Source organism: Cherax quadricarinatus, chromosome 7 (assembly GCF_038502225.1).
Source record: "Cherax quadricarinatus isolate ZL_2023a chromosome 7, ASM3850222v1, whole genome shotgun sequence".
Classification (NCBI taxonomy): Eukaryota; Metazoa; Arthropoda; class Malacostraca; order Decapoda; family Parastacidae; genus Cherax; species Cherax quadricarinatus.
In genome coordinates this window covers 4,211,091-4,229,928 of record NC_091298.1, presented here as the reverse complement: position 1 = coordinate 4,229,928, position 18,838 = coordinate 4,211,091, and the positions used below count along the sequence as shown (strand labels likewise).

Here is an 18,838-nt window from a genome sequence, read left to right as displayed (position 1 = left end):
ACCCTTGGACTTTTCTTCTCTCAGAGAAGAACGCCTTTTACACTTCAAGAACTGGAGGCGACACCCTCAGCTTGCCGATCATCGGCAGCTGGGCCCGACGACATTCATATTCGTATGCTACAACATTTACATCAGTCAGCCCTTGCAGTCCTATTACGCCTTTACAATCTTATTTGGTCACAAGGAGTTCTTCCACAGCTGTGGAAATCCGCCATTGTTCTCCCTTTCCGCAAACCAGGCACTACGTGACATGAAACCTCCCACTATCGTCCTATTGCTCTTACCAGTGCAGTTTGCAAAGTGATGGAACGCCTAGTAAATAGACGTTTAGTGTGGTATTTAGAGACACACAACAGTCTCTCCACTCGTCAATATGGCTTTCGTAAGGGACGTTCTACCATAGACCCCTTACTACGCTTGGATACGTATGTTCGTAATGCCTTTGCGAATAACAACTCAGTTATTGCCATATTTTTTGACCTTGAGAAGGCATATGACACAACTTGGAGGTATAATATTTTAGCCCAAGCCCACTCCTTAGGCCTTCGAGGCAATCTACCATCCTTCCTTAAGAACTTTTTAACTGACAGGCATTTCCGTGTTCGGGTTAATAATGTGCTCTCCCCAGACTTTATCCAAGCTGAAGGTGTCCCCCAGGGATGTGTTCTGAGCACAACACTTTTTCTCCTTGCTATTAATGATTTGGCCTCTAGTCTTCCATCAAATATTTGGTCATCACTCTATGTTGATGACTTCGCTATTGCCTGTGCAGGCGCTGACTGTCACCTTATTACAGTTTCTCTCCAGCATGTAGTCGACCGTGTTTCCAATTGGGCCACCACACGTGGGTTTAAATTTTCCAGCACTAAAACCCACCAAATTACTTTCACTAGACGCTCTGTCATCTTCGATCATCCTTTGTACCTCTATGGCTCCCGTATCCCTGAACGTGATACAGTCAAGTTTCTGGGCCTCCTCTTTGATCGTAGGTTATCCTGGAAACCTCACATTACCTCTCTGAAGGCAACTTGCCACAGCCGGCTGAACCTTCTTAAAACCCTTGCTCATCTTTCATGGGGAGCTGATCGTCGAACCCTCCTTCACCTACATTCCACCCTTATTTTATCAAAACTTGATTATGGTGACCAGATCTATTCAGCGGCATCTCCTGCTACTCTCTCTAGCCTTAACCCCATTCATCACCAAGGATTACGTTTATGCCTTGGTGCTTTTCACTCTTCCCCTGTCGAGAGCCTCTATGCAGAAGCGAACGTTCCATCCTTATCCGATCGCCGTGATGCCCATTGCCTTCGCTACTATGTACGCTCTCATGATCTCCGCAATCCTTCCATTTATAGAATGGTCACTGATATTAATAGACATTCTTTATTTGTTCGCCGCCCCTGTTTACTCCGTCCCTTCTCTCTTCGCCTTCATTCGCTCTTGTCTTCTCTTCAATTACCACCTTTCTATGTACATGTAGCATCTCACTTTTCCCTACCCCCCTGGGAAGTTCCAGCTGTTCGAGTCTGTTCTTTCTCTGTCCCTTGCTCGAAAGCCCAACTGTCTACGGTCGCTTCCCGCTCTCTTTTTCTTGACCACTTTCACTCTCATTCTCATGCCATTGCTGTGTACACAGATGGCTCTAAGTCTTCTGACGGCATAGGATTCGCAGCAGTGTTTCCGGACAGCGTCGTACAAGGGCATTTACTATCTTCGGCTAGTATTTTTACTGCTGAATTGTACGCCATCCTTACAGCACTTATCCGTATTGCATCTATGCCTGTGTCATCATTTGTGTTTGTCTCAGACTCCCTTAGTGCTTTACAGGCTATACAGAAATTTGATACACCTCACCCCTTAGTCCTCCGTATCCAACTTTGGCTACGCCGCATCTTTACCAAGCATAAAGATAATTGTTTTTTGTTGGGTCCCTGGTCATGTTGACGTACAGGGCAATGAACAGGCAGACACTGCTGCGCGGTCAGCAGTACATGACCTACCAGTTTCATGTAGAGGTATTCCATTTACGGACTATTTTGCTGCAATATCTTCCCAACTTCACACCCGTTGGCAACAACGTTTGTCTACTATGCTCGGCAACAAACTTCAATCTATTAAACCGAGTATAGGTTACTGGCCGTCTTCTTATCACCAGTGTCGAGGTTGGGAGACTACTCTCTCCCGTCTTCGCATTGGCCATACTCGTCTTACTCATGGATATCTCATGGAGAGGCGCCCTGCTCCTCTCTGTGAGAATTGCCAAGTTCCATTATCAGTCAGCCACATTCTGTTGGACTGCCAACTTTATCAACGAGCACGCAGAATTTACCTCCGTCGTCGTCTTTGCTCTGCTGCTCTCTCTTTACCTTCCCTTCTCGCTGATGGACCCACCTTTCATCCAGACTCTCTCATTGACTTTTTGACAACAACTGACTTCACAAATTCTGATACCTTCAGCCCTTTCTACTTCAATCTCTTGCTACCCTCTACCCCCGTACGATCCCCTGCCCCGCTGTTTTCTGTAACCTACTGATCATCCCTCCTCCCTTCTGCCATCCAATACCCTTGCTTCCTTCCCTACCCTGCAGCGCTGTATAGCCCTTGTGGCTTAGCGTTTCTTTTTGATTATAATAATAATAATGGTAGAAAAATGGCTATTGAGTTAAAAAAAAAATAGTGGGAGGTATGTGCCAAGTTTAAGTAAAGTATTAGTCTTGGGTAATTTTTGTTCTTAGACTGCATTGACTTTGGGTCTGCTACTTGCTTATCTATTCATATGATCTTGCACTAATTTCTTGTTCATTTGTATATACTTAATGCATGGAACAACTACAGTATTTGCAGGTAATTGGTGGAAATTTTCTACTTAAGTTAGGTTCCTTGATGCCAGTGAGGGGCTTGATTCAAGGACCTTGTCTCCTTCCTTAATCAAACTTAAATGCCTTGCATTCCCCAGAGCTGTATGACTCCAATGGGTGTAGTACTTTCCCCCTGATTCAGTAAAATGGTGGAGATTTTACTGATGGCCATGTTGCCCTCTAACACAGTTCCTAGAAATAATAAGACAAACATATACAGTAGATAGTTTTATCCAGAAAACAACACACGGTTGAAAACTTAACCTGAACTTTAAGGGTAATAACTTTATCAAATTGAGAGATAGGTAATTGATAGAAATAGAGAAATAAATTTCTGTAATTAGCTTCATTCATTTTGTTTACCTATAAGGCAGTTGTAACTGCACTAATTTTAATTTTGATGAAAATGATATTAAATACTGACAGGTTGGCGAGTAAGACACATGTGCAGTAGGTGGGTATCTTTAATGTTGAAGCATTATGCATATTTGGTAGTCTTCGTCAGTCAGATACAGAGGAGAATGTATTTTAGGTAGCATAGGCAACACAATTTTAATTTTACTTTTGTAGTAAAGATTAAGGCAGTTTGCTTTGTTAATGTTGATTCTTTATTTTCATAGTTATTTTCTTCAGTACTGAAATATTTTAGTATATTGTATAAGAATAAAATTATACATTTTTGTGAATCAAAACTAATATGATAATCCTGTTTCTGGTTTTAGGCTGGAAGTCTCGTGATAGTGTGCCGGTGCTTGTTGAAGACTACATGAACAAGAAAATAATGATTGATGAGTTTATCACTTACACAAAACCTCTTGATGAAATCAACACTGCTTTTGAACTGATGCACCAGGGCAAGGCTCTCCGTAGTGTTGTACTTCTGGAGTAATGAGTACGAACAAAAGTGAAGTTTAGCCATGTGAGGGCAATACATGCATAACTTTATAAGACTGAGATGTTGAAAATTGAGAGAACCCTTTCAGTATGCATTATATGTAATGTTCCAGCTGTTTACAAAAAGCATATAAAATATAGCAATTGTGATTTTGTTTTTATTCCTTTTTTAAATAATGAAAATTGAGTTTTTATGTATCCCCAAAAGGGGAAGGAGACTTAAGTGGTTGCCAGAATTTTAGTCTTCCAACTTAGTTTTTCTTTCACTTATAACTCTAGGCCTTGTCCAATTGGCTTCAAATTTTCAATGCTTGTGTAGGGTAACAAGGGCTGGATTCTTGTAACAACTGGCATGTGCCTTATGCCCGAAGTGTTTGAACCTATTTCCAGCATCCTGCAATAGCGCTAATAATTTATGGAACCATTGGCAACAACGCTGGTCTGAGCCAATTCATAAACTACATTCTATCAAGCCGTGTTTGGATTTCTGGCCTTCTTATTGATTTTGTGATATCGGGCAACATGTCTCACGGGTATCTCGTGGAAAGGTGCCCAGTGCCACTGAGAATTGTCAGGTCCCAATTTCAGTTAGTCATATTCTATTAGACTGTCCTGTCTACTAATGGGTACACAGAATTTACATCCGACGTCACCACTCTACTGCCCTTTATCTCCCCTCTTCACTGATGGCCTCACCTTTGACAATGACTGTCAGAAATGGGTTTATTACACCAACTTTGATTTTATGTACTTCCTCTAGTATTCCTCACCACCCTTACTAACTCTACCTCTTGTTACTCTTCACCCTTGCTGGTCTCTGATCAAGCATATTACACCTTTAGCACCCTACCCAACAGTGGTGTATGAACCCTTATGGGTTAAACAGTTATGATTATAATACAATAATTTTCAAAGCCCTTTGCAGTGTAGCTTCAGGCATTGGAAAAAAGGTATACCTCTTTAATTTAATGATAGCAGAGCTGTATAACCCTTGTGGGTTTAGCACTTATATGATTATAATAATGATGGTCACCCTGCCTTGGTGGGAGATGGCCAATTTGTTGAAAAAAAAAAAAATGATGGCTGTGAAGTTCGTGTGTAGGTGTACATGGTCGTTTGTGCAAAATACCCACTTAGGTAAGTTCCTTGATGCTAAAGAGAGGCTCTTGTTCCAAGGGATCAAACCTAAATGCTTCCCATTGAGGTGCTATATGAACCCTGTGGGTTTAATGCACTCCATGAATGTAATGTGTGAAACAAATTTTCGTTCCTGTTATGTAACATTTTAGTCTACAGCTTATAAATGGCTAATTAGAGGCTGATGTCTCCTCAGGGAAGGTTCTTTGATGCTGGTGAGGGGCTCTTGATCTAGGGAATTGGATCTGTGTTCCAGTTGCCTGAATGCCTTCCATACCCCCTTAGGCAGTTTAAGACCCAAAAGAGTTCAGTGCTTTTCTCCTCTATGAATGTAAAAAAAAAAAAAATACATAGCTGGTGTTCCAGAAAGCAAAATTCACGTTAGTAGGCTTCACAGAACCCAGTTTGCTAATTTCATGAAACAAATACCCCTCAAAGGTTCCTTGATGCCTGATAGGGGCTCTTGATCCAAGAAACTGAACCAGAGTTCCCATTCCTTGAATCAAACCTGACTACTTCCTGTTCCCTAGATGCTACATGACCCACTCTCGCTTGTGTGATCTGGTATATTACATCTTTTGCATGCTGTATGATCATTATGAGTTTGGGAGTTTTATGATTATAATATCTTAAGCACAATCTACCCTGCAGCCTTGTGGATTTAGCACTTAGTTTTAATTGTAGTAATAAATACAATCCCTACTCCTCGAGGGAGGTTCCTAGATGCTGATAAAGGGCTTTTGATTTAAAATTTGACGTCTGCTCCAGTTTCTCTAATCGCGTTTACCCCTCAAGGAAGGTTCCTTGATGTTGGTGAGGGGCTCTTGATTTAGGGAATTGGATCTGTGCTCCAGTTCCCCAAATTAAGCCTGAATGCCTTCCACATCCCCCCCCCCCAGGCGCTGTATAATCCTCCGGGTTTAGCGCTTCCCCCTTGATTGTAATAATAATAATCTAATCGCGTTTGAAATCTTTCTATTCTTCAAAGTGTTGTATGACCCATATGGGTTTAGTGTCCCCCATGAATGTAATATATGACCAATGAGTTCAGCACTCCCCTCTAAATGTGATAGTAGACAATAGTGATATAAATTTTCATTCAATAACGGAATGCCTCGTCAGCTTCACAATCTTAACGCTGATTTATCGTAAGGAAGACATTCAATAAGTTTAAATTAGGTGCAAATTTGAAATTTTAAAGAGTAACAACGTGGAATCGTTGGATTCAGATCAATTATTGTCAGCGGATGGATTTATGAAGGATGAGGTGAATCATAGAATTGATGAGGGAAAAAAGGTGAGTGGTGCGTTGAGGTATATGTGGAGTCAAAAAACGTTATCTATGGAGGCAAAGAAGGGAATGTATGAAAGTATAGTAGTACCAACACTCTTATATGGATGTGAAGCTTGGGTGGTAAATGCAGCAGCGAGGAGACGGTTGGAGGCAGTGGAGATGTCCTGTCTAAGGGCAATGTGCGGTGTAAATATTATGCAGAAAATTCGGAGTGTGGAAATTAGGAGAAGGTGTGGAGTTAATAAAAGCATTAGTCAGAGGGCAGAAGAGGGGTTGTTGAGGTGGTTTGGTCATTTAGAGAGAATGAATCAAAGTAGAATGACATGGAAAGCATATAAATCTATAGGGGAAGGAAAGAGGGGTAGGGGTCGTCCTCGAAAGGGTTGGAAAGAGGGGGTAAAGGAGGTTTTGTGGGTGAGGGGCTTGGACTTCCAGCAAGCGTGCATGAGCGTGTTAGATAGGAGTGAATGGAGACGAATGATACTTGGGACCTGACGATCTGTTGGAGTGTGAGCAGGGTAATATTTAGTGAAGGGATTCAGGGAAACCGGTTATTTTCATATAGTCGGACTTGAGTCCTGGAAATGGGAAGTACAATGCCTGCACTTTAAAGGAGGGGTTTGGGATATTGGCAGTACATTTTCTAATAGGCTTTATTAAAGGAAAGCTCAGCTTTCACTTTCAGCTATAAATTTTAACAGAGCTGTATGACCCTTGTGGGTTTACTTTCCTTTTTAAAGCTCATATACAGACTACGATTTTATATTTTAGCCCATTTACCAGCTAAGAGGTGTTATCCTATCTCAGGCTCTTTTATAGGCTAACAACCCTTTCGAGATTAGCGCTTAGCTATGTAATAATACAGGCTAAGAGATGTTATCCTATCTTAGTTCACCTACAGTTTAGCTATCATATCTCAGTTCATTTGTAGGCTAACCCTCTCACCCCGCCAGGTCTGTTATAGATCTCTGTTCATTTCTGAAATTCTCGTGGCCGTTGAGATTTTGATAACCACTATGATGACAAATAATACAAAAAAGTATTTCAATCATGAGTTTCTGTCTCCATGTGGATTATTAATGAGCACTCAGGTACCTACTTATTCTAAGTGAACAGGTGTAAAGAAAGATGCCCAACGTTTTCACCCCTGCCGGGGGTCATACCACGGACACTCACTACGTCAGCTGAGTGCGCTATCAACCGAGCCACATTGGCACACACTCTCTAAAATATATTAGGTAAATCTGTTGAGACAGAAAAAAACAGCGTGAAACTGGATACAGAACGTTATGATTCTAGAAGGCGTCTCCGGTAGATTCAAGAGTTTTGAATACTCCAAGTTACAAATTTCTAGATTTCATTCGTGTAAGTTTAATTAGGTACATTACGCAATTTTAGGTGATTATAATTGTGTTACATAACGCGTAGATTATTCAGGATAACCCAAGAAGTCTAAGTGTCTTATTTCCATCAATGTCCTTGTATCATCTGTTAAATACAGTTATCTCCCTGATACACCCCGTCAACTAACTACACGAATACCACCTGGTGGTTCACACTTACACTCACTCACTCATTTGACCATAAACAGAAATATTAATCTCAGTCTTAAAATAATGAATCCTGTGATACTCCAATACTGAAACTATGTACTGTGCCAAAACAAAAGCATTCACATTGCTAAACTCACAAACTAGTATTTAGTCACTTAGCCATAATACCAACTTACCTCATAATTTGTAATATTTTACAATTAAGAATAAAACTAAGTATGCCCGAAATGCCTAGCCATGCTAAGCGTTCTAGTGGTACACTCTGTAATCACAATTTTACTACATGTAAACCAAACAATGACCAAATTTCTGTAAACTCAGCATTGTAATCCTTATAGAAAATAAACTTTGAATTTGAATTTGAATTGAATATAGCAGGAACTGTAGCTAAATGCATAGTGTTGACATATTTAAGCTTGAGGTGGGAGACTTCAGTACGGTAATGAAAATATCAAGTATTCTATTAAAGGTTCAGCAGTTTCTTTTCAGCAGAGCTGAAGTTACTATTGCTTGGAAATTACCATCTCCCAGGAAGTCCTAACTTACTGATTTAAAGCCTATGGACCCTTCATGAGGAAGAAGAGATACCCTGACGCTGGTAAAGCGCTGTTGATCCAGGGAACTGGTGCTACTCTTTCTTTCCTCGAATCAGACCTGATTGCTTTCCATTTCCTAAGTGCTGTATGAACCTTACGGGTTTAGTGTTTCATTATGAATATAATAGCAACAATGTCTTGTGCATCTATGTACTGAAGACATGACTGGGTAAGTAAAAAATGGCATCCTTCCCCAGGAGTTGTATGACCCCCCTAAGGGTTTAGCGCTTCGCTATGAACATGGTAACACATCCATCCATGACTCACGAATTCGTAATGATGAACCTTATGGGTCTAGCGCTTGAATCATGACTATAATCTTGCACACTGGGTGGGTGCTCATACATTATCTAAGTCTTTTCTCAGTCGAGGTAGATTTGAGACAAATCTATTATATGGTTAGCTATGATGTGTGCCCTCCAGACCACTGAAAAATTTTTGTAAATTGTATAAATAGTATCTAAATAACTTAATTGATCCACGCGAAAGTTGGCTTAGCTTTGATTTGTAAATGTTTTCATTTTATACGATTTAGTTTTAAATTAATATAACTATGGAATAAGAGAGTCGCAAAGTGTGCTGAATAATATTACGGAAAATGATATTGTACGAAAAATAATTATGCATAATAAAAATAATTCGACAGAAAGCAGCAACTGACAGCTCAACCAAAACAGTTGTGTTGCCAAAAACTCAAATATTATGTTGTTAAATGGAGAGAAAACTGCTTTATTATTACTATATTTTATATAACATTCTAATAAATACTTAACGTGAATATTGACGTATGTGTATTCAATTTATCGATTTTAAATGCGTATAGCCAAGAGAAAAAAAAATAGAATAATAATGTAGCAGCAAGAGGCAGAGTTGACGCATGAGTCGTGGCTGCCTCTCCACTCCTGAGGATCTGCAAGTTAGCGGGGAAAACTTCAGGGTCTAGATCTCAGTGTAAGAAAATCCTTATATACGAGTATCCTGCTGTTATATTGAACTAATACCGATATGAAAAGAATATCAGTAGTTGACAGGGAGTGCGCAGACTACCATGCACCGCCTAATCGATAAAATCAATGTTTTACCGGACAAAATAGAAGCCAACGTTTCTGCGATTCACCACAGCAAAACATTGTCTTGGCAATCATGTCCTCAACACTCATCATATTGTCCAGTGTTCTTTCTGAGGAAGTATAACATTAAATTGCAGCAAGAATAGGAAAAACAGAAGTAGAAAGAATTTGATTTTAGCCAGAAAGGCACCTACCAGTCTTAAACACTGCAACAATCAATTTTGGTCAGCCCAGGCAACCCAGCTTATAGTGGAAGCTTCCTCAAGAACATGCGGTAAGTAATATTAACGTGACAGTTGTCACAATGTGAGTGTAAAGTATCGAACAGGTTTAATATAGCTATTCTGAGCTATCGATTAGACTGTACCAGGGTGAAGTTAGCTTCGGAGGTGTTTAGAATGTTACTGCGTGGGAACAAAAGCTAACAATGTTTCCCAGTTATATTCCTTCAATTGGGATGGATTTTGTCCGTCACATCAGGTGTTGAAATCCGTTTTTGAGCTGCGAGTTTTTGCTAATTTGATATCTTCATGCATTCCCCTACGAGCTAAGGAATTTTAGCTGTTCTTCCATTCTTTGGATTATATTTGATAGATATCCATTCCCCATTCGCAATGTGATCCCAGTGGGTTTAGCACTTCCCTTTGAATATAATAACCCACTTCGGGTTCAGTAGCTTCGGCATCTTAAGATGGAACAAAACTTTCCTGCCATCTTCACAGGAGAGGCTAGCCTGGGAAAATGACAATTACTAAGAGTTACTAACCCCACATAATGTATTTTATACATTATTCATTATAATGTAACATGCATTATACATTATATGAAGCTAGTATCACTTGGGAATTGCTCTCTCTAAAGCTAGCCTATCATGACTCACTAGCCTATCCCACGAAGGAGGCAGGAAACGTGGTATGTGGAAGAGGGAGACCGAACTAATCTGAATCCTTAGTTATGTTATCTTCTGAGTTTTACTGCCTATAGGCTTTTCAGTGGTGGTGCCTTGATAGCGATGAGGGGCTCTTAATCCAAGGAACAGAAACCACCCTCCCCTTCAATTCAATCTTATTGCCTCCCATTCCCTTGCTGTGATCCGCATGGGTTTAGCGCTTTCTCATAATTGTAATGAAACCAATAGAATGCTGATAGGTCAGTTGGGATGTAATTCGCCTTTAAACTGTCATCAGTAATGTACTATGGTACCCTTACAAATATGGATTATACTAAACTCGGTGTAAACAGGCTGCAATATATATATACTCATCTCATTGTGTGGTGGAGCATCAAACTACACAAATACTTATCAGTAATATCAGTCAACCCACATGGAGATAAAGATTTGGTAAATAGTTGTTCTGTATATTTTGACCTCGGTCTGAGGTCCTCTTCAGCAGAATCATTCTGCTGACGAGGATCACAGATCCTGTGAGCAACTTTTTCCTGTTTTTGTCTCCATGTGGGTTGAGTCTTATCAGCTTAGTTTATATACAGGTCTAGATGTATATAATATAGCAGTTATGCTTATTGGTGACAGATTAGTCACATATGCAATACAATAAGTGTCAGGGGCCCGAGACTGTTCAACTGCCTCCCAGCATACATAAGGGGGATTACCAACAGACCCCTGGCAGTCTTCAAGCTGGCACTGGACAAGCACCTAAAGTCGGTTCCTGACCAGCCGGGCTGTGGCTCGTACGTTGGTTTGCGTGCAGCCAGCAGCAACAGCCTGGTTGATCAGGCTCTGATCCACCAGGAGGCCTGGTCACAGACCGGGCCGCGGGGGCGTTGACCCCCGGAACTCTCTCCAGGTAAACTCCAGGTATGCGCCTGCAACACATTGAATGATATACACTTATCTTCTATTACTTGCATGCTGGATGGGCGCCCATTCATTAGGTATTCTCAAAGGTGAACTTTTAAGTGGTTGCAAGATTCTTGGGACAGTTCATATGTGAAAGTACCTTATGACCAAAGCTGTTGAACCCATTCCCAGCACTCTAGAATAGCTCCGATAACTTCCAAAACCCTCAACGGTAACAGCCTGGTCGATCAGACCCTGATCCACCACAAGGCTGGTCTCAGATCGAGCCGCGGGGGGCTTGACTCCCGAAACCCTCTCCAGGTATACATTACAGCTCAGTTAACCCTCCAAACTGCAATATCCTCACCCCTCCTTCGGTGTGCAGGAACTGTACTTTGCATCTCCAGGCCAGGCAAACTCCAGGACTCAAATCCTGTTTACCGGTTTCCATGAATCCTTTCATAAATGTTAGCTTACTCATACTCCAACAGTACATTAAGTCAAGTATGCATACAATTGTTTCAAATTTCTTACACTATTATATTATGTTTCACGTTTTTGCGTAGGGCAGCTGTTTGGTACAATTATGCACCCATTACACATCTTGTGAACAATAGTCTTACGATTACAGAGGCACATAATGGACCCAGGGACGGCCACAGTGTAATTATAGCTACTCGAGTTGCAATGGTAATAAATTATTTACAAGTTTATGATCTGGTAGCAATAGTATTGAGTTGTTTATGCAGACATAAATTCACCCACGAAAATGTTACGTTGTAGTTTTTGTGATTAGGAGTTATTTATAATACCTTATGTTTTAGTAAGTTATTGCGAATTTAAAGAAGTTGGCTTAGGGATGTAGGGAAATTTTTTCCAGATTGGTTGTTAATATGCCACTATAGATATTTGGTTGTTAATATGCCACTGTTGATATTTCTTGAACATTTGTGACTTGTCTCTAGATTCATTATTTGTTTTCGCATTAAGAATATAAAGGCGTATGGTATGACAATAGTTCTGGCCAAGTTTACATTTAGTTAGGTCTACATTTTTGGTGGTGCAAACTCCTGTAGTCCAGCCGAAGCCGGGTTTTGGTAACATTCAGGAGTCTACAGATTCTGACGGATGCATCAGACATATGGCTCCTCCTGCATGATAGAATGATGATAAGTAAACTGACTGGTGTCAATAGTCATTCAGGTTCAGTTAAGTTCTTTTCGTATTATTGTTATCAGACTACTAGTTTACAGCCCAAAGTTGTAATCTACTCCGACTTGGAAGACAAAGCATATGCCTTTACCAATTCATCAGTTCTGTCATGCACTGGATGACCAATGTGAGATAGAATCCACAGGTGTACTCTGACTTCATTGTCTACAGTTCAACGATACCTTAGTTTAATTAGTTTAATATCTTTATTGTGCACCCCATACCCATCCTGTGGGCGGACAACGATACCGGTGTCTGGTTCTGTCACGAGCATGTCACAATTAACACTTGGCGTAAAGAGCATTTATGAATAATAGAGATCAGTTACAATTAACGTATAGACTTTAAATATATGAGACGCATTTGAGTACAGGGAAACCATACCCCCGGCCGGGATTGAACCCGCGGTCATAGAGTATGGTTTATTTGCAATCGTGTCATTACGATTTCTTGAGTCGAGTACAGGGAACATAGCAAGGGATCAGTTTGAAGGCACTTATAGAAGAGCAGGCCTATATTTGGATTGTTTTACTCAGAAGCGAGCTTTTTCAAGTCGTACAGAGAAACTGTTATTGTCTGATTCATCAGGGAAAAATCAACTGACACGGGTCTTTATTATAAGACGACTCGTTGATTGTTGCCGGCTATATGATGGGGGCAGGTAACGACAGTAGCATCTAAGATCACCTGTGAAATTGAGGTAGCCTTTGGTCTTATCTGTTCCATTCTTATTTTAATACATCAGTTTTGTACGTTTTGTTAAAAAAAATTTAATTTTTTATTTTTTTTTCAAATTGTGGTTAATTTTAGTTAGGGTAGTTAATAAAGGTTAGGTTGGGTTGGGTTGGGTTACGTTAGGTTATATAAACATGTAAAAACGTATGTTTAGCAAATACGCAGGCTAGAAAACACGTCACAATAAATCTGGCAACGAGGTGGTCATGGAAAAATAGGAAACGCTCAGATTTGAATATTTACTTCTTTTGATGCAAGAATGGACAGGGCTGCTTAGTAGGGTGCGAAAGGTACGTAAGTGGGGAATTCGCCTGGATACATTCAGGTTGTTTGACCACACGATGAGGGGGTCTAGGGATGCTAAAGGCCCTGATATTATTCACTGATGTTGAATGTTTGAATAAATACTGTTTTTAAGCTTCGTCTCGCTCTATCTTCTAGTTTGATAACGAGTTCAATATCTTCCAAGCCTAGGTTAATAGCGTCCTCAGCTCACACACTGAGGGTCTGCGATCGATCCCCGGCATAGGTGGAACGTGGGCATTTTTCCTTACACCTGCTGCGCCTGTTCATCTATTAGTAGGTACCTGGGTGTTAGCCGAATATTGCGGGTCGCATCTTGGGGGACAAGATTAACCTAAGTTGGCCGAAATGCTCCTCATAACCAGGAGCTTTCTATATAATAGTATGCTGATTATGGCAGCTAGGTCTGTAATTAAGATATTATTATTGTTGCTGTAAAGTATGTATACTTACCCTGGTGTATAACAAATGTATTGTTGGTGTTGCGAGTTTTGCATGAGTGCTTAATTGTGCTGTCTGAGCGGCTAGTTTATTGTGCACCCGCAGCTTATCCTCTGAGCGGTAGCACAAAACTCAGGATTACAGGTCACAATAAGTCTTTATCAGACACCATTGGGTATTGTTAAACCAATAGAAACAATATTAGTCATTTCAAATTTTACAGTTACTCCAGATAGTTAATTTACACAGTATAGCATGGAATACAATTAAAAAAAAAGATATACAATATTGATCATAATTGGGATTCAGTCTCCTCTATCAAAGTAATTCATTCATGAAGTTTTTTATATAGAACATAAGTTTTTTATAGAACATAGTGTTCTTATATATTGTAAATAGTTTGGAGAACCGACGAATCGATGAATAAGATACTTATGGAACACCTGGGTATTTTTATTGAGGAAAAGTTTCGCCAGTCAGTGCCTTCATCAGTCCAATACAGAGAAAAACGGTGAAAGATGAGGAGTTCGAGGTTAATTAATCCCTCAGCCTGGAGTCAGTGTATTCAGTCCATTAGTCTTGATAAAAGATTGATGGACTGAACACATAGACTCCAGGCTGAGGGACTGATTACCTCAAACTCCTCATCTGCCACAGTTTTCGTCTGTATTGAACTGACGAAGCCTCTGGCTGGCGAAACGTTTCCTCAACAAAGATACCCAAGTGCTGCACAAGTTTCTCATTCATCAGAACCCCGGTGTTGATGTCGTGTGCCATTTTCACCATGTAGTTTTTTTTTGTCACCTGTGTATGGAATGGTGCTGGCCTCATCTTTAATATTGGTTTGGCTCGGAATATTCGATATAGCTAGATACAGATGGTCTTGGATGTCAGGACAGCGGCATTTATATCACTTCTACCAAAGCACATGTGTGATAACGCTGGCTGATATTCCTGTGGGCATAATATGTCTCAATTTTTTTAATTATTTTACACTTTCATTTATCTTTATTAACCACAAGAAACAGAAGCAGAAGCGTTTTATGTAATCTCTTATAAAATAGTAGGAATTTTGCCTAAGTTGCTTCTGTAATGATCATTGATTGGCTTAAGTTGCTAAGACAACTTAGTGTAAGATGTTAATTTAGCTGCTTTTTCTTCTCTGTTTGTCTTGAGTCAAGTCGACGAATTTTATCTTGCCAAGACCTTTCAAAGGGGCGGGGGAGGAAGGGCTTGATGATGGTGAAGGTCTCTTGATTCAAGGAATTAGAGCTACTCTTCTCTTCGAGGTCAAGCTTTAGTACCTCCCATTCATCAGGCACTGTTACGTAACCCTTATGGGTTTAACGCTTACCCATGAATATAATTATGATCTTTTTTTTTACCTATTTTTTTTAAAGAGAATTATTTTATAGAGGATTAAAAAATATGCTTTAAATTTCATTAAGATTTGAGTATATTAGTATAGGTTTTGTGTCTAAAACTGTCAATGTTTGTATTCGTCGAGGTATTGTTTGCCGGGTGTTAATTAGCGACTTTGCTTGATGGTGGTGGGCAAACATGGAGGGGTGGAGTAGAGTTGGAGGTCAACTGCTGATCCATGATGCCTTATTCATCCCATTGAAGGTGATAGTGGCAGCCAGCCTCCTCTTTCCTGCCCAGCCTCTCCTATTAATATTATCACTCTCCATTGCCATTCATTGTTTAGACACGTGAGCAAAGATTAGAACATAAGAATGAAGGAATACTGCAGCAGGTCTACCGGCCCATATTAGGCAGGTTCTCAAATCCAAACCCTTTGACATAAATATTCGTCCAACCTATTCTCAAGGCCACATGCATGCTGTGCAAGCCCCACAAATCCAACTCCTCTTACTCATGTATTTGTCCAACCTACTGGACAATTACATGAAAATGTTGCAATCCTAGGACCTCAGTTGCTTCTAGAGTTAGAGGTAATCAACTCTCCAGAACTCAGACGTTTTCACATAAATGTATCCTAGTGTTTGCTCAGGTATGTTTTTTCAACCACTTGCTATTTTACTAAGGTTTTGTTTATATCATTACCCTTCATGCCCCAGTGTTGACCCACGAGTCACAGGTCACCGATTACTATGTTAATACCAAGATAAGCACCCTGGGGGAAGGGGTAACGAAGAGGAAGTGTGGGTGAAGGGCGAGTAATGAAGGGGTTTAACTCTCCACTCCATGGAATAAATACAGTAAATCAGAAGTTTCTCTAATACATATCTCTTCAAGGGTTCTTGATTCGAGGAACTGGTGCTACCCTCCATTTCCTTGGTTAATATCTAATTGGCTCCCATTTCCAGTTCCCTAGGTGCTTCATGACTCCTCCTTCCTAATAATAATTATTATTATAGCAATAATAATACTAATTATTATTATTATTATTATAATTCTTATACATTTGGCTTCCAGCAAAACTGGAGTTTCTGGAGTGGGTTGGCCGGGTAATGGAGTGGGATGTGTGGTGCTGGGAGTGCCGGGTAAGGAAGGCGGTGTTGGCAAAAGGCTTTTTAAAACTCCTCAACTGAAGCGAGAAAAAGAGAAGGCTGTTACTCCGGATTGACCTTTCCTCGTGATGGAGCTTTGCATCTTTTTTTTTTTCCTATTCTTTTCATGGTCATTTTGGCTACATACAAAACCAGTTAAATTTGTTTTCAGGACAGAGTTGAAACCATTTTTTCACAAACTCTTTATTTGCCATGGAACGTTTTTTCCTTACCATTTTTTTTTTCACCGCTGGGTGTTGTTATTCGCAGAGTTATTTTCCCAAGAATATCTTCCATTTCTTTTTTATATATTTATATGTTCAGTGTATGTCTTCTTGATGGAAAGTTTTTCGACTATTTTGTTTATTTTACGGCAGGTTTTGACCTAGTTTATATATATATATATATATATATATATATATATATATATATATATACAAACACTGATCTCTGGCTGAAGGAGACTTGAACCTACGAACCTTAGGACAAGGTACGCAGTGCTTTACCAATCTACCCACACTGGACCAATACCTTGGCGTGTAGCATGAGCTACACGTTTGATCCAAGGCAGCCAGCTTTCAGGGAGAAGGCTTACAGCTGTAAGCCTTCTCCCTGAAAGCTGGCTGCCTTGGATCAAACGTGTAGCTCATGCTACATGCCAAGGTATTGGTCCAGTGTGGGTAGATTGGTAAAGCACTGAGTACCTTGTCCTAAGGTTCGTAGGTTCGAGTCTCCTTCAGCCAGAGATCAGTGTTTGTGTATATTTCGCATGCTCTCGCGAATTCCTTGCATTGTTCAAATCTCTAGTAAGGCTGATGCATGCAGGGGATGAGATGAAAAGCTGTAAGCCTTCTCCCTGAAAGCTGGCTGCCTTGGATCAAACGTGTAGCTCATGCTACACGCCAAGGTATTGGTCCAGTGTGGGTAGATTGGTAAAGCACTGCGTACCTTGTCCTAAGGTTCGTAGGTTCGAGTCTCCTTCAGCCAGAGATCAGTGTTTGTGTATATTTCGCATGCTCTCGCGAATTCCTTGCATATATGTATATATATATATATATATATATATATATATATATATATATATATATATATATATATGGCCTAAGAAGTATCCCATTACTGCAGTTATCAGTTTTTCTCTCCACGTTTCTGGCCCTCTGATTTCCAGTTGTTTTAGTCATTTTCACTATGATTATTATTATTATAATCAAATGAAAGCGCTAAACCTACCAGGGTCATACAGCGCTGCTCAATATGATTAAAATCTCCCATGATTTATAGTTTTGCTTTCGTTGTATTCGCTATTTGTGCAGTTTCCTCACATGGCTTTTATCTCTTCACTTATTTTACTCCTATCCTGGTTATTTTGTTTGGTGGAGGATTACTACTAATCTGAGACCTTACCCTTATTGTTCTTGCTGTGTAGTCATGAATTCTGCACTGCAATGGCTGATCATTTCTTCATATAAATTTTAATCAATAGTATGTGTACTTAGCGAGTTGTGTCTGCAGGGAGGGTGGAGGTTCAGCTCCTGGCCTCGCCTCTTTTTTCAGATTCAAAATCAAATTTTAATTTCTTTGCATAGTTTACAACGTGTGATTGACATGTTATAAGGAGTCTATTTCCATGCATAGTTTACAATGTGTAATTACAATATTGATTTGCTAAGTGCAAAAAAAGCCACTATCATGCCGAGGCATTTCGGGCAGGCATTGTTGTAAAGAGATAGCAGAAGTGACAGGCGATTGAGGCGAGCCGAGGTAACATTGTCATCAGTTGGAACATGTCACAAGGCACAGGTGAAATGAGGTCACTAGGGAGAGAAGATCCATAGTGGTGCGTAACGCTCAATACAGCCCATGGTAGCCCTATCACCCACCGCTCCACGCCATCACTGCGCCACACCATCGCCGCGCTGAGCTCATCACCATGACCAAACATCACGCCATCACCACACCAGCTCCACTGCACCATCATCAAGCCTCACCATCACCACACAACCACCACAACACTATCACTAAAGAATACCACAGTCACCTTATCCCCACATGTTACATTGGACCACACCAGCTACTCACTATTACATCATCCGCTACTGTGGCATAGATCTCTCATTCCACTACTTGCTCCACATCACGCCACCGTCACTCTACACTCACTACAACGTCCCGCGGGTATAAACACATTATGTAGATTGAGGTTTTATTGGAACTACGTTTTGCTTAGGGTTCAGCTTTATCAAGTCATAATAAAGCTCTACCCTAAGCGAAACGTAGTCATTATAAAAAACTTAATCAACATATCACGTTAATTTATTGTGCACCACATACTTATCCTGTGAGCCGGAGTTAAAAAAAAAAACAGTATTACGAAGGTCACACCAGATCTTTGTCAGACCCCATTAGGAACTGTTACATTACTAGCAAG

At 40.3% G+C, this 18,838-nt stretch overlaps 2 protein-coding genes across 10 annotated transcripts in view; both read left to right on the top strand.

Annotated features, from left to right (window-relative positions):
• Fdh (alcohol dehydrogenase class-3 Fdh) overlaps positions 1 to 3,903 on the top strand; it is a 29,438-nt gene extending 25,535 nt beyond the window's left edge. The window contains exon 8 of the mRNA XM_070082233.1: positions 3,584 to 3,903. Within this exon, the coding sequence (XP_069938334.1) occupies positions 3,584 to 3,750 (167 nt within the window). The 3' untranslated portion in view covers positions 3,751 to 3,903. The remainder of the gene's footprint in view (positions 1 to 3,583) is intronic.
• Positions 3,904 to 9,213: 5,310 nt separating this feature from the next.
• Positions 9,214 to 18,838, top strand: part of LOC128686781 (protein prune homolog 2) — a 123,345-nt gene continuing 113,720 nt past the window's right edge. For 5 of the 9 annotated variants that reach the window (XM_053773838.2, XM_053773839.2, XM_070082231.1 and 2 more), the window contains exon 1: positions 9,214 to 9,679. The gene's annotated coding sequence lies outside the window, so the exon portion shown is untranslated. The remainder of the gene's footprint in view (positions 9,680 to 18,838) is intronic. The other 4 variants (XR_008406700.2, XM_053773837.2, XM_070082232.1 and 1 more) reach the window with 3 other exon arrangements.